Source organism: Pituophis catenifer, unplaced genomic scaffold (genome assembly GCF_029215685.1).
Source record: "Pituophis catenifer annectens isolate HBS135680 unplaced genomic scaffold, rPitCat1.0.hap2 SCAF_2, whole genome shotgun sequence".
NCBI classification, from domain to species: Eukaryota; Metazoa; Chordata; class Lepidosauria; order Squamata; family Colubridae; genus Pituophis; species Pituophis catenifer.
Genome location: NW_027256882.1, coordinates 65,638,186 through 65,654,530, shown reverse-complemented (window position 1 = coordinate 65,654,530; position 16,345 = coordinate 65,638,186). Strand labels below are relative to the sequence as shown.

Below are 16,345 nucleotides of genomic sequence, written 5' to 3'. Positions count from 1 at the left end.
TCCATGTGCCTTTGGCGTTTAGTCATGCCAGCCACATGACCACGGAGACGTCTTTGGACAGCGCTGCTTCTTCAGCTTTGAAACATGAGCACCGCCCCCTAGAGCCAGGAACGACTAGCACACATGTGTGAGGGGAACCTTTACCTAAAATCATAGATTTTAAAATTATTTTGTATAGAGTAGCAAGTTCAAATTCATATAAAGCATATAAAATGTCCCTATACCTGGAGGTATTGTGAATTGTGCCACTTGCATTTTGTTGTAAATTGAATTTCAGCGTTGGAAACAACTAGGCTTCATTATGATTCTTTGGCTCCAGTATGTTAATTTTGCTTGTCTGTATCATAACAATTATCTAGCGTTTTCAAAATTGTTATTTTTCTTAAGTGTCCATACAAAAGTTAATTGGGTAGAAAACCAATAATTAACCAAATTTCGTCATTTATATATTTGACTTTATTCTGATGCATGTACAGCAAAAGGTGACACCCTGTTTTATAAATAGAGCACTTAAGTGATTCACATATTAAGTGGTATATGACTCCCCTCCCCCAATGAAATGTAATCAGAAGCTGCAAGGCACAATATGATCCTTGCTGAATGAAAAAAAAAATGAGAATACTACAGTTGTATTTTCATTTTGACAAATGAACGGTGCCAATTCATAACTTGCATACTTTATACCAGATGAATGTCTCTTGATAATAACATGCTAATTTTATATACTTTGAAATAATAATTGCTTTGGTATTAGCTCCTTTTAAAAAACAAGAATTGTAGCAAGAGGGTCCATACAAGACAAAAAAATTAGTGGCAGACAAACCACATTAATGAAGCATAAGGCATTCAATCTTGGAAGACAGTTGAGATACTTCTGTAATTTAATATTAATTTCAAAGGAGGGAGGCAGGGCAATGGGTATAAAATCTTGTAACACTATGAAAAATCACTTAATTGTAATATCTGCAAACATGGAACACCAGTATTTAACTGATGTAATTGCCACATCTATTGATTCATTTGGGGGTACAGCATAATAGTCTGTCATCACTTTTAAGAATTCATTGTTTTCACTTTAATAATAGGGGTGGTAAATTTGTCAATGCTGTAATTAGGTTGACTCTTATTTCGGCATGATTGCATTTCAGAATAAGTGGTAACTGAAAAATAAGGTTGCTGTTCCTTTTATCATATCTGAAATCTTACTTTGCTTCAATAGAAATAATTGTCATTTTTAAAATGACGCCTGTCTCTAAAATCATTTCTAGCTCCTGCACTGGAAACAGTGGATTGTAAGAAGCAGACAAAATAGTCCAAAAATTCTAACTCAGTTCCATTGATTCTGATGCTGATAATGAAGTGGGATCCTTCTGAATGCTTTCAAAGAGGGAAGACATTTCTGGATTGGCTCGGATTTGGGAAGAAAATTCGGCCATTACAGGGCTTTTATCGGCATCTGGGATGGTCAGTAGAGCAGCTACTGCCCTCATTGCTGAACGTTTCAGTTCATCTTGCTTCTCAAATTCCTGTTTTACAGAACCAGCCTTTACCTAGAAAAAAAAATATATGATTAGAATACCTTTAAAAGATACTCGGGCAAAATTAAAATATTACCAGTCTTAATCACATTGATACATGTATTCAGTGACTTTTTGTGTTGTCAAGAAAAGGAAATCTGACTACATACCTGCCCATGTGTAGAACACTTAGGAGATGTTAAATAAGTCTAAAATACAACAGCCACATTCATTAATCTCTGCATATTCTAGACCAGCTGAAATCTCGGAGTTCTTCAAGAACAGCCCAATATACAACACATTGTAGGAACCCAGTTATAGGAATCCAATAAAGGCAAGAAGGATAGCAGAGACTCCTGGTCCATAAGTAGTGCACAAGACAAATCTGCAAAGACCATTCCTAGCCATGTTACCACCTACTCTCCGGGTAGAAGCTGATATCAGGAAGACCTGAGATCAAGCCCAAAACTGGAGAAATGCAATCCCATCAAGAGTTGTAGACGAAAAACCATTAGATCCAAGGGAGAGGGCAAAAACCCAGAGTCACCTGGTCTTGTCAGGGTTGAGTTGCAACCTGTTCTTCCCCATCCCTCACAGTCACTAGGCCTGGGTAAAAGCCTCAAGCACATCATTCGTATAGCTAGGGATGAAGATATACCAGTATAGTATCACCACCATATTGATGGTTTTTCTACCCAGTGCTGATAAAACTGCTTAGGTGAGGACATTTAAATTTTAAATGGGACAGAGATAATTAAGCCCCGAGATGTCCCACATTATGAGAGGTCCAAGTTTGGAGTTGTTCCTTCTATAGCCAACACCTAATGGAATCAGCCTTGGGGGAAGGAGAACCACCACAAAACAAAGCCCAAGACAGCAGAGTTCAGAGTTTTTGAGGATTTGGTCCACTTCTTCTGTGTCAATCGGGGGAAACTCATCCCAGATAATCAGCTAAGATTGCTTCAGTCAATTCCACTTTCACAATTATAATTGGCACCAGAATTTCCATTGGTAAGCAAGGCAGCTGTTAAGTACATCCTGCCTGATTTTGCAACATTTTTTTTTGCACCAATGTTAAATCACTGCAGTTGTTAAATGAAGCATGCGGTCATTTAGTGAATGGGGCTTCCCCCATTAAATTTGCTTGTCAGAAGCCAACTGAGATGATCACAAATAGCAATCACATGGCCACAAGATGCTGCGATGGTTGTAAGTGTGAGGAATAGTTATAAGTCACTTTTTTCAGTACAGTAACTTTGAATGGTCATTAAATGAATGGTTGTAAGTGGAGGATTGCAATTGTGATTCCATTGCAACAGTAATCTCTTGTCTCTTAGGACATGAACAATTAGGTACCTCAGGAAAGAAAGAGAAGTAGGGCTATCAATATAAAAACCAGAAATATTTTTGTTGGGGATTTTACCTGAAATCTATAGTAAGGGGAATGCATATCTAATTATTCATGTATTAACTGCAGCTAGAATTGTATTCGCACAAAACTGGAAAAGTGAAGAGATCCCTACAATGAGAATGTGATTAGGAAAATATTAGAATGTGCAGAAATGAATAGATTAATACTTGCAATTAAGGAGAAAGAACAAATTAAGTACTACACGACATGGGAACTATTTTATCAATAATTAGAAAATAAAAACGGAAGTTAGAAATAGGGAAATAAAAGAAGATGGTTAATGAAATATAGAAAATATGTTAAGAGAGAAAACACGATTATAATTATTATTATGACAATTAGGATTATGTTTAATATTACTATTATATTCTTATTAGAAATATGTTAAGGAGAAGTGAATATATTTATTATGTATGTAAGGAATATTGTTGTAAACTTTGATTATTACTGCACAAAGATATTTGTATCCAGATGACACACAGTTTAATGGAAGATGGAATTATACTAAAAAAATATTTTTTTTATAAATATATATAAAAAAGATATAAATACATTCAAGCTTCCCAGGACATTACCTTAGTTGAACATGTTGCTCGCAGTGGTTCAACAAGCCGCTCTAATCTTTGCAGGACAGCATTAGGACACAGTGTTGACAGGCGAGCCAACATAATGAAAGTCAGCATCTTCATAATGAAGAAAGGAAAAAGCTTATATTAGCATCATTTTTTTTTAAGCATGTATTTCAGTAATAATTTACCACAACTCGTGGTCACTTTTGCCTTTAAAACAGACTCTTTACAACAGGTATCCCTCATCCCCGATCTCTGGACCAACACAAACAAGTGAAGCCCCATCCGTGGGATGCAGGCAGCAGGTGAAACCATGCCCCCTCCGGTCCACGGAAAAAACCTTTCTCCAAACAACTGATCCCTGGTGTCCAAAAGGTTGGGGGCCACTGCTTTACAACACTGCAACAAAGCTTCCCTCCTCCTACTTAAGCTCTTCCTTCTAGGTTACAAGGCAGAAGAAAATAACATGGAAGTGGATTATTTAGCTCTTATAGGATTCCCCAGTTGGGGCATTGTCTTTGAGGAAGAAGACAAGTCAGGATTCATTGCACAGGGGTAACTGATTCATCCAAAACAGCCCTACAGTTCAATGAAATAATGAAATTAGAAGCTCCAAAATTAATTTTAAAAAAAAGAAACATTACCCTGATATCATAATGATCTTTCAAGCCATCTTCCACATGATTTAAGTATTCATAGATGTCCAGCCGATCAAGGCAGCTTTCCAAAAGTGTGTACATGCATTCAAAAGCAGCTTTCCTCACATCGAGCCCATCATCTACTGTGTGTTTGAATGGCCCCATTTCTACCTAAAAGGGGAAATTCAAAGTAGCTGGAAGTTCTAAAAAAAAAGAAAACTTTCACATGCCAATTTTATCTGGCCCAGCGTGAAGCCACAGAATTGCTTAGTTCATTTCCAATTGAAGTTCAGCTGAAGGTGTTCCAATTTAAAGCTTTAAATTACAGGTTCAGTAATCATTTCCATACACCTGTGGAATTAGTTTACTTTCAGGTGTCATAAGAACATTGGCTTAATTATATTCACACACATCTATATCTATGTTGCTTATCATTCCCATTTGATCTGGTCGTGCAGATCCCTGGTCATCATTCATAACAACAGTAAGTTAGGAGTAATGGGGGAACCACCCAACTCAGGGATCAACAACTAGCCCCTTTACGACTTGTGGATGTCAACTCCCAGAATTCCTGAGCCAGCATGGGAGTTGACATTCACAGGTCGTAAAGGAGCCATAGCTGCCCACACCTCTTATTCCAGCAAGCCAGCCTGGCCTAATTTTTCTCCCCTTTCTTTTAAATTTTAAATTGAAATTTTAATTTGTTTTAAATTTATTGGGATTTTAATTGTCGTGGGCCAATATTATTTAATTTGGTTTTAAATTGTTTTTAACTTTTGTATTTCTGTATTTTATCCTGTGCCTGTTCACCGCCCTGAGTCCTTCGGGAGTAGGACGGTATACAAATTTAATAAAACCTAAACCTAAACCTAAACTTGACCCAACGTCAGTACAGGATAATGCTGAAATGGAATATGGTCCATACCTCTCGTATAAGCTCCCTTCTAATTTTGGTTTCATTGTATAGGTGGGGCAGGACCGTACTGAGCTGATCTCGGATTAGGGAAGGTTTGTTGTGAGCAGCAGAATTAAACATAGCTAAAGCAACACGACGAACATTCAGGTCAGGATCCTGAAGAGTTTTCAAGAAGTCACCTGCACGATTATAGCATAACAAGAGTTTAAAAGGCAGCAACACTAGCTTTAAATACATTCTGGGATGCACATAATATTCAAAAAGCAGAAGGAAGATTTAAAAAATTCATATTTTCAAACCAGGCAGGAGAGATCAAATGGACAGCCTATTCTGTCATTTATTCCCTAGTATCTGCATCAATATTCAAGTTGCATTATCATCTAGACTCGATCATAGAATTGGGTACTTTAAAGATAGCAATGTAGAAACAATTCAGATGACCTAAGCATATTTAACAAAACTATTCTGTATTTTAGATAACAATTGTGTATTCAAGTTCATTGTAGAAATGTCATGTCAATACGCTTAATGAGAATGGAATCAGTTAAAGATCTGCTTGGATTTTATTTCTTGATTAAAAAAAAAAGAAGAAGAGTAACATCCTCCATAATATATTTCATGTTTTAACTGGTTAGAAGCACCTCTTTCTTTGGATTCAACTTCCACTTGTTTGCCCCCCACCTAATTCATTTTGACATCAGAAAACATTTAGAATTTGAACAACTTTTCAGATTCAAACAGAACAGGGTTGGGATATGGGCACAACAATGAAAGCCAAGCACTTTCAGATAAAGTTAAAGATCACGTTCTTATAGCAATTAATTCTTTGGGTCATTTCTCTTTTCCATTATTTTTTTAATTTAAGAAAAGCCCGCTATTCTGACTTCCAAAGAAAGTCTTTGATCAAAACTCAAAATTACCTATGCATCCTTTAAGAAGTGGGTCAATGGGTTGTGGGTGATCCGAGATGGTGAATTTTATTGCAGTCACCACTGTACTCCGAGCATAGGGAGAGCCTACAATGAGAAGTGGGGAGGAAATTATTTATCTTGAAAAGTACACAGATCATTTCTACCACCTTTTCTCCCCTTAAGATCGCTTTTCTTCATCGTTCCCAGAACACTGATAATAATGAAGAAGCACAAACAAGCCCAGCATGCACTGTGTGAAAATTATTGTGAGCTCTCTTTTTTATAGCACTCATCCTCTTGAAGGAGCACAATGGCTCACATATTTAGGATGCTCGGTTGGAGGTTAGAAAGCCCGTGTTCAAGATCCGAGTGCTGCTGTGTGTGGCCGGGTGAGCTACCATCATTTGCTCCAGCTCCTTGACAGAGACATGAAAGGAGGCTCCACAAGCACCCCCTGGGCAATGATGATGTCACTGGCTAATCCTTTCAACCAGGAAGTGCCTTAAAATGGTGCCTAAAACACGAACGAGACAGGATCGTCTTGAAAGGAGCCCAAACAGAATACAATCAATCTCTCAAAAACAGCTTGTTAAGGATGGACACTGGAAGGTAAACAGGCGCTACAAGAATCCACAGGTCTACAGCACTGATTCAAAGCGAAAAGTACAACCCTCCCCTCAGCTGAGCAATTGCCTCAGTCCTATCCTTTCCCTTCCCTTACCTGAGAACAGCTGTTTTTTCAGCCGGGGCAGCAACTGAGAAGGGTTTACTACAGTCAATTTCCCCAAGCATTCAGCGACAACATTGCGGGTTCCTTCCTCTGTATATTCACAGTGCTTGAAAAGCAGGGCCCATATGTCCTCCCCATAAGGTTTCAGGCTCTCTGCTGGGGAGGAGCTAATGACTTCTTTCAGGGAATGAAGCAGTAGGTACTGCCGCTTAGGCTGGCCACCAATCTCCTTCAGCATGAAGGGAAGGTACTCTTTCAGGTTGCCCACACTGATGTTGCCCAAAGCATAGGAAGCCGCCGATTTCACCTCTTCGCTGGGCGAGGCAAACGCTTCCAGGATCACGGCTTTGAGTTCCTTCTGAGCGCTAAGGTTGGTGGTGCGGCCTATTTCCGCGAGCGAGAGGAACGCCAACATTCTGACAGCAGTGGTAGACTTTGGGTTCTTCACATCCTGAATGAACAGGTTTACTAGGCCAGGGATTTCTTTTGGACACACGGAAGAAAGGGCCGCCACACATTTGGCAACAGAGTGAAAAGCCTGCTTGTGCAAAGTGGTGGAGACTCCGCTAGAGGTCGAAGAGTATATAGGACTAGTTAGCTGCTTCATCAGGTCAGCATAGTTCATGTTGACTGCCTTGATCACAACCAGTGCTTGGAAGAAGTCTACAATGGCATTCAGGGCCCCTCCTTGCATCAAAGGCGAGTAAACCAGCTGGAAAAGCTCTGACAGAACTGTACCACTGATCTTGGACAAGGATGAGGGATAAACCTTAGCTAAAGTAGTAAGGAACACAATGGCCACCTGAGAAACGTGCATATCATTCTCGCTAATTAAATCCGGAAGCTCCATTAGAACACATTCAATCATGGCTGGCTTGAGGCTATCACTATAGTTTCTGATCAAGACGTCCAGAGCCGTCAAAGTACTCAGTTTCAAGGCACGCTGATTCTTACGCAAGAAGGAAGCCAAGATGGGGAAGCCTTCTGCTAGAATGGGCCTCAGGTCTATTTTGAGTGAGGAATTTGCAATCAGAGTCAGTGCTTTGACCGTGGTCAGTCTAGTTATTTCATTTTTCAGTCTCTCAAGGAAAATCTTCAGAGTTGGCTGGAGTTCGCTGCTTAAGTAATCCCCCAGATTGGAAACGATTTGCCCCATGCAGGAGATAGCCCGTTCCTTCACCTCCTGGTCGATGTCAGCCGCTTTCAGCCTCTTCAACGTTGCAGAAAACAAGTCTGTCACATAAGGTTTGGCGTCAAACGTACAAGGCGCATCCAAGGGACGAATTACTTTCACAAGCTGTAGAGTCACCAGCAAAGCTTCGGATGTTATCTTGTAAAAAGGATCCCCGATGCAAATTACCACGGGGGGCAGCAGGGCTTTAACATGGGGATGGAACACTTCTCGGGGGTGGTTGCAGAGAACAACATGAAGGAAAGTCAGAGTATCTATCTTCATATTGGAGGAGCTGGATTTATCCGTCAAGGAGAAGACAATTCCTGTGCCAAGAAAACATTGGTCAGCTTGCTTTATAGTTGCACCCCCACCAACCCTCATCAAAATAGACTTTTTTCACAATAGAAAATTTCCTATCTCCACACTCTGCACCTCCCATGTGACCCTCAAATTTTCTGCAGAGGATTTTCCCAAACTTCTGCAGCATGGTAGGCTGTCAAAAAACCTTTGTGGTCATCTTTTTTTTAAAAAAAAAAAATCTAATAAATAAATAAAAGATTAGGGTACATGCATGAGGTTATACTGTGAATAGGGATCTATTACCCTGGTAGACAGATACCACTGGATACAATTCACAGCATCTTCAAACTGATTATTGAGTGATTCAGATTTATTTTTAAAAATACTTTACAGATCTTACACATGGCTGCTAGGCTTCAAAAGACTTCACTGACTTCAGAAAGCAGTTATTAATTACAAAGTCTGTTTGGAAAAGATACTATTAATAGTTTATGTTGTATATTTGCATATAAGAGTTTACTCCTAGGTGAAGATAAAACCAGTTTGGTGGAGAACAGCTGTAGTATTTTACAATTATTTTATATAACATACCCAGGAATAGAGAATTACAACAAAAGAAAAACTGTAAATAACCAGAGATCATATAGATTTCAAATACCAGTATAATTTTTTGTTCATATTTTGGGAAAATGCAGATGGAAGAATAAACTCCAGTTAATTACTTTCCCATTCATTTCAACAGAAGCCAATATGAGACCAAATAAGAACAGATAATATTCTGCAGTAAAAGTTATGTATTCCAGTATTTCCCACAGAAAAACAGTACCTCGATTAACAGAATTCTGTAGAATACTGGCTTTAAAAAAAAAAAAACAGAAGTAAGGTACGATGATATATGAAAATTAAACAGATGTACAATTCAGCCAATCTTTGGCTGCTCACATGGATTTTTTTTAAAGAAGAAAAAGACCCAGTATCTGCAGCCACTAGCTTCAGTTAAACCAATGGCATAACATCCTCTGATGCGTATAGAGCAACAGGAAGATAGTCTTGACTATAAAGAAGAAAATACAACTAGAAGAGAAGTTGCTTTATTATTTAATGCTTGGCTTCGTAGAATAGCACTAGCACTAGAATTATATACCGCTTAACAGTGCTTTACAGCCTTCTCTAAGCGGTTTACAGAGTCAGCGTATCGCTGAAAAGTGACCCTTGCTGAAAACTGCCCCGTGATTGTTTAGTCAACAGACAAGCTTTACCCGGCACTAGTGCAGGTACGTGATCCGCAAGGCAACCGGGGAGGACGTTCGCCAGTTCCGTCAAAAGAGCAAAGCACCCTTGTCTTGATCTGACGCTCTTCTCTTTAAGTTGCTTGTGCAAAGCTTTGATAATGTTTGGAACCTATGTGATTAGAAAGAAACTCATCGGTAATCTGATTCAAAGCCAAAAGAACTCAAAATCCAAGCGAATGTTAATGTGCTAAGCAATAGCCTTCATCCTTTTGTATATTTATACAAAGTCAGCTTATTGTCCCCACAACTGGGTCCTCAGGCTGGGGCCGAATCTTTTACATCCCTGCCTTACAGAATAACTGCATTTTGAGCAGTTGAAACTGTTTTGAAACAGCAGCTAGTTGCATCTATATCATGCCAAACAGCAACATGTGATTAAGGTCAACTCACCTGGTTCTGAAGCATGGTAAGAGGTATGTCCTCTTTGCCTGCTTCATCCGAAGCTTGCAGCCAACTCTGAATGGGCAGAGTTTGCTTCAGTAGAGATATATAGGCTGAGAAGATGTCCGCCTTAACGTTCTCTTCCCTTTCCTTGAATCTGCTTATTAAAGCCGGAGAGAGAGTTTTGTAGAAATCCTGCAGAAGGTCGTGTCTGGTGCTGACAATGGCCTCAAGGCACTTTGCAGCAGACCTACGAACTTTCCAGCTGATGTCATCATCATCGCTATACTCATCATCACTTTCTGAGGAGGAATGAAGGAGAGTTGTTATTGACAGACACTGTAGATCAGGGATGTCAAACTTGTGGCCCGCGGGCTGGATGCGTCATGCACTGGCCATGCCCACCCCCGTTTTAGCGAAGGGGGAAAAAGTTGCGATACATCACGTGACCACATGACGATGTGAGTTTGACACCCCTGCTGTAGATAGAACTCGGGTTTTTTTTCTTTCAGAAGAAAATTCAGCAGTCACTATTTTACAAGTTGTCTGTGGGTCAAATTCTCACATAACATTGTCACGGACCTTATTCATCTCACCTCCAAAGCTTTGAGTATGATGTAAAGCCATATTAATGTGATCTATGAATTCATAACCTGCCCAAATTATGAAGGACTCTTGACAGCATTAAATGAGCAAAAGAAAGAGAACTCGCATTCCACTAAATCATTATTGAAACTCAAGATAGGTACTTCATAGCCAGCCAAAGGTTCATATAGAAATAGAAATACTGTGTTTCTGAAACATTAACAAGGTGAGGGCCTGTAAGTACTTCTGGGGGGAAAGATCTGAGAGAGTGGAGCTACCATGATGGTTTCAAATAAATGGTAAATTAATCCCATCTTGATTTTGTCCTGGATTCTTTCAATTTTGGAAGTGTAGCTCAAATCTACTCCCAGCATGCCAGTCCAACATTAAATGCAACCCTTGGCTCATGTGAGAGCTGCATTTTCACCTTAGAATGACAAGAGCAAAGAACCATGCTGAATTATTTAATTTTACAAATTTAGACTGGTAAGAGGAAACTGCTAAAGTCAGACCAATTGCTAGTAACATCAAGTACAGAAGGGGCAAGATAACCGATAGTTGATCTACTGTATACCAGAACAGGCCTTCTTGCTTCTTCTTTTTTCTTTCGCTGTGCCCTCAAGACCCTACTGTTCCGACAGGCGGGGCTGTCTAATTGAATGATTTTAAATCGGGTTTTAACTTTGGGTTTTAAAATTCGGCCAAAACTATTTAATGATTTTAATGATTTTAATTAATTTTAACTATGATATTGCATATTTATGTTTTTAATTTTGGCTGTACACCGCCCCGAGATCTTTGGGAGGAGGACAGTATATAAATATTATTATTATTATTATTATTATTATTATTATTATTATTATTATTATTATTATTATTATTATTATTATTATTATTATTCACATGCAAGCAACAACAGCCATGAAAACCTCAGGTCAGGGAGAGGAGAAATGGGCAGTAGCAATGATCCTAGTCAAGTCAGGTCACAGTGCTTTTCCAATTTAAAGAAGATTCATAGCAGAGAATGATAATAGGACAGCCATGAACAGTACCTTCAGAAACCTTTATCAACAAATAGAACATATAGAAACCTGAGGTCCCACCTACTCTTACCTACTCATTTAAACCCTTCCTTTAGATGCACCAGAGTTCTATCTGGCCACATTTTTGAGACTTTTCACTAATCGATTTAGAACAGGGATGGTTGTATAATTTACATGCTCTTCTGAGCCCTAAAATATTGATTCAGGAAAGAAAAGAATGGTTTGAAAGAACTTCCTGAACTGGTGGCGGAGGCAATCTGTCTTTATCAATGACCATCATAATCCTAATTGTGCAGCACCTTGCTCCTCCTCCTCTCCATTTTCAGTTTCCATCATTTCGTCTTCATCCTCCTCTTCGTTATCATAGTTGTAATTTGGATCATATGTGATGTACTTGAGGCACAGTCCTGTCACATTAGGAAGGTGAGGGCCAATTTCTTTTGGACACCTTTAGAAACAGCAAGGTAATCATAGATTAGCGTAGAATATAATGTTTAATTCTGTTGGTCATGTTTTTCAAACAGTTAACTGGCATTTCATCTCTAAAGATAATCCTTGGGTTCAGCACACAGCAATACATTATTTTTAGTAATCGGCGTTCCCAATGCTTTGTGTTGTAGTAAGCGTTTACAAGTATGGAATCATACACATATAACCATCGCCAGGTAATCTTTCCCTTATTTTTGTTTAATAACTCTTTAACTCTTATCAAAGTTATTTTAAAAAATTATGCAGGCAATCAGGATAATGATACTGAAATATATCTGAAGCCTGGGGCTCCCATAAAATCATGATTCAGGGAAGATTCAGGACAAGAGCCCACAAGCAGCTAATCTAATCATATTGCTCTTCCTGGCAACAGTCATGTTTCATCCCTCATTATCCATTTTACACTTATTCATCCTAAGAGACGTATCCCCTTTGTTTATTCATTATCAGCCTTTTAGAAAAGTTTAAATCTTATTTTTAAAAAAGTAACAATCTCAAAAATCCCACTTGCAGAAAATGATAATTTCAATTCTCCAGAACCACTAGATGAGACCACTTTATCGGGAGTATACAGCAATTTAGATTCGGAAGAAAAGAGAGATATGGAGCACGCTGGGCTATTCCATAAACCTATTGCAAATTTTCCTGGATTTATCCAGTTGATCCCATATGACCCTATGAAAAGTTGCTGTTGGTTCAAGAAAGTGATACGAGATGCTACAGACTTGCTCAAACTCCCTATGAATCTTCCTAATCCTGACAGGCCCTCGCTTAGAGATAGGTCATTCTTCTAGCACAGTGATGGCTAACCTTTTTTTTCTCGGATGCGAAAAACATGTGTGCACGCACGATAATGCGCGCACGCATGCCCACATCCATAATGCAATGCCCCCCTGCATACCCTGCCCCCTGCGCATGCGTGTGCAACCCCCATGCTCCCCCACCCCCTGCACATGCACATGTGACCTCCCCATGCTCCCCACCCCCCCAGAATGTGTGCGCAACCCCCCGTGCCCCTTTTTGGGCCCACCAGGCTTCCTTGAAGCCTCTGGAGGCTGGAAATGGCCTGTTTCCGGACTTCCGATACTTCCGGGAGGCCCACTTTTCACTCTCCCAGAGCCTCCGCACAAGCCCTGTACTTACCTGGCATCCAAAACGGGCCGCGTGGAGACTCCTGGAAGGGGAGGGGTGGCATGGGCATTCACGCGCATCTCCCGCATGTGTGGCAGAGACCTGAAAATCAGCTGGCCGGCAGGAGGTGCGCACACATGCATGGTGGAGCTGACCTAGGGTGATGGCTTGTGTGCCCGCAGATAAGGCTCCACATGCCACCTGTGGCACATGTGCCATAGGTCCGCCATCATGGTTCTAGCAGATACAGGTCCATCACCCATGGAAACCATGACACCTGCAGTTAAAACTGCACTTTTCTGGTAACTAATCAGGCACAGATAGTTGGAGCAGATAGCCCTGATTTCTGTTGCAAACAACAGGTGACCAAAAAAAAAAAAAAAAAAAGGATTTCCTTCTAAAAGTTAGAACAAAAGAACATGGGAGCCAAGTCAGCTGCATATAACACTTGAATAAAAGGTACAAACCTTCTTACAAAAGACTCAAAGGCTTGGAAACAGTATTCCCTCAGCTCATCATCCTCTACATTGCAGTACTGAATTATCAATGGGATCATCTTCTCTAGGTAGTCCCCTAAAAGACAGAGAGAGAGTAAGCGATCCACAAAATACTTTCCCAGATCCACTGAACAATTGGGGCCCATTGAGAATGTAGCCTTTTGAAGCAAAGGTGGACACGGGCCCGTCCATCTCACAGGAAAGGTATCACAAGGAGTATCACATAAGGAAAAGATGTCTGTTCAGGTTCTGTTTTGTTAAAGAGATGTCCTTCTCACTTAGAGCTGCTTGATGAACTCAATATATTTGTGTTTCAATCAAAATGTGGAAGTTGTGGTGGCATAGCAAATCCACCACCGTGTTCTTCTATTCCTTTACAAAACAGCACTGTAAGGGACATCTGGTGTATCAAAAAATATGATTTAATTTCTCTGACATAAAAGCCCATATCCAAGTGTGCAGTCTGAATTTGTATCTTGGACAGTAAAAGCACGAGACCCAAGGCACCCAAGAAAACAGTGTCAATAGCAGAGAAAGAAAACGACTTTTATTCCCCCTTGTGAAATCACCCATTAATGTTCTTAAACCCTACCATTTTCCAAATGGCGATTTCCCCTATCACCCCTGGTTGGGCTCAAAGCCATGAACCATCTGGATGGATCTATTCTGGAGATGCCTTTGATAGGGAATACCTTCTTCGCTTCTACTCTTAGCTGGTAGCCTATTAGAGTAAGCATGTATATTAATTATGTAGGAGGTCCATCTATGGAGAGTTATTTAGGCCACAATTCCAAACTAAACTGGCCCTCTAAGGAACTCCAAACATTTTTCTACCACAGTAGATATTCAGAGCAAAATAGGCTCTAAGGAAAGAATAAGGTGAGCATCTCACTAAAAATGCAAGGCAGGTTGGGGGGGAGTTTCTTGCGATAAGCAATGGGCATGAAACAACAATGTTGGTAACAGCCATCGCAGGTCAGAAATAAGATAAAAATCCAAAATCACAAGGCTTTACCTATGCGGTGTCCAGCCTGTTTGCTGATACCAGCAATACACTGGATATATGTTCTTGTAGTAGAAGTGGAATTATTCCTCTTCAGCTCTGACAAGAGATGTTCCATGAGCTCTGCAAAGATGTTCCCATTGCATGTCAAGACCAGGTGGCCTAGGGCAATGATGGCTCTCTTCCGAACGGCCAACCTGGGACTGATGAGCTGAGGAAGGAGGCAATTCAGGATGGACGAATGGAAGGAGTACAGCGTTCCCCCTAGCCTGAAACCACAGACGAAACTCACATCAACCAAATGTTCTCCAAACAGAGATGGACTTAACTGTTAATTTCCTGAAGAAGACAGTCATTTCAATACATTTTTTCACTTTTCTTCCATGATTTATGTTTTAGATTAGATGTAACTGTAAGCCACCCAGAGTTACCCTACGGTAAGATGGGTGGCCAATAATTATTATAAATAAATAATGATGAAAACATGTTCTGTTGTTTGCAAGAATAAGCTTTGCAGTTGTAGACCATGAGGGGTGTATATGAGAGAGAGGATGCTACAAGAAATAATATATTTGTACAACAAAGTATAATCCAAATTAACAAAAGCAACAGTTTATACTAATGCTGTTTTCCCAACAGTCCCTTTAAGGGCTCAGGAAGGTACCGTAATAAAAACACATTATTTAGTGCATATGAACTCTGCCATCTGATATATCCAACTAAAAGAAAATAGTCATTTCAATACATTTTTTCACTTTTCTTCCATGATTTTTGTTTTAGATTAGATGTAACTGTCAATCAGCATCTTCAACTATAATCTAGTGTTTCAATATGGACAGCAGTAAAGCTGACTGAATGATGCTCATTTTTTAGAAGCTGAATTGTCAAGAGTTCGTTAACGCAATCTTCTCCAATTTAATGATTTCCAGATGTATTGCATTTTCACTTTAGCAATTATGGCTTTGGGCCATGTGGACAAGGCCAGTTCTATTCAACCAGAATAGCCTAGTGACATTCAGGAACTATTGTCTATAAGTGGCATCTACTGTATTTCTTTTCCTTTCTTCTTTTCTTTCATGTCTCCATTCAGGGATATATAAGCAAGACTATAAGAAGGAAAACATGTTTCCTTTCCTCTTCACTGAAAGGGCCCCAGGGTCATTTAAGACCCCTAACTGGTAGTGACCATATGTCTTTTCTTATAAAAGAGAGTTCTTTATTTCAGAAAACTATCCTTTAGATTTATTTTTTTATTTTCTTGGTTTTGCTTCTGAATTCTCCTTTATAAAACAAAGTCATAAACATAAACAATTTTTTATCTTTGGGAACCTCTTTCAGATTTGTCCCTTTTTTGAGTTTGTCCCTTATTTTTTCCCAAGAAAATATGTTCACTGTTCTAATAATTCATATTTACAGGCCTAAATCTTTTGAGGTATGTTACCAGACTCCTAAACATAAGCTGGCACTGAGAGGCCTATTTAAAAAGAGTATTTAGTTTATTATAGACATGAAGCAGCAAAGAGAACCATGGATAGATATTAAGTTTAGCAGGGGGTGGGGGAGGGGATAGAGAGCTTACAGAAAAAGAAATTACAATTTAAGATCAAGTGCAAGTAAAGGCACGGTAGATAGGCTCATCAAAAATGGAAACAAATCCTCAATATTTAAAGAAAAGGGCAAGATTGTGTACATATCTAAAATAAAGTTAAAATCTCTAACATACTTTCTCTGGTTACTTATTGACTCTTAAATTTTACC

General features: G+C 39.5%; 1 protein-coding gene across 1 annotated transcript in view; it reads right to left on the bottom strand.

Moving 5' to 3' along the window:
- Window positions 1–863: 863 nt before the first annotated feature.
- LOC139312253 (cullin-associated NEDD8-dissociated protein 1-like) overlaps window positions 864–16,345 on the bottom strand; it is a 29,987-nt gene continuing 14,505 nt past the window's right edge. Inside the window, exons 5-15 of the mRNA XM_070936873.1 lie at window positions 14,600–14,856; window positions 13,555–13,660; window positions 11,767–11,915; window positions 9,849–10,141; window positions 9,426–9,567; window positions 6,684–8,189; window positions 5,972–6,067; window positions 5,061–5,230; window positions 4,142–4,306; window positions 3,504–3,611; window positions 864–1,550 (exon numbers count right to left, since the gene is read on the bottom strand). Coding sequence (XP_070792974.1) covers window positions 1,323–1,550; window positions 3,504–3,611; window positions 4,142–4,306; window positions 5,061–5,230; window positions 5,972–6,067; window positions 6,684–8,189; window positions 9,426–9,567; window positions 9,849–10,141; window positions 11,767–11,915; window positions 13,555–13,660; window positions 14,600–14,856 — 3,220 coding nt within the window. The 3' untranslated portion in view covers window positions 864–1,322. The remainder of the gene's footprint in view (window positions 1,551–3,503; window positions 3,612–4,141; window positions 4,307–5,060; window positions 5,231–5,971; window positions 6,068–6,683; window positions 8,190–9,425; window positions 9,568–9,848; window positions 10,142–11,766; window positions 11,916–13,554; window positions 13,661–14,599; window positions 14,857–16,345) is intronic.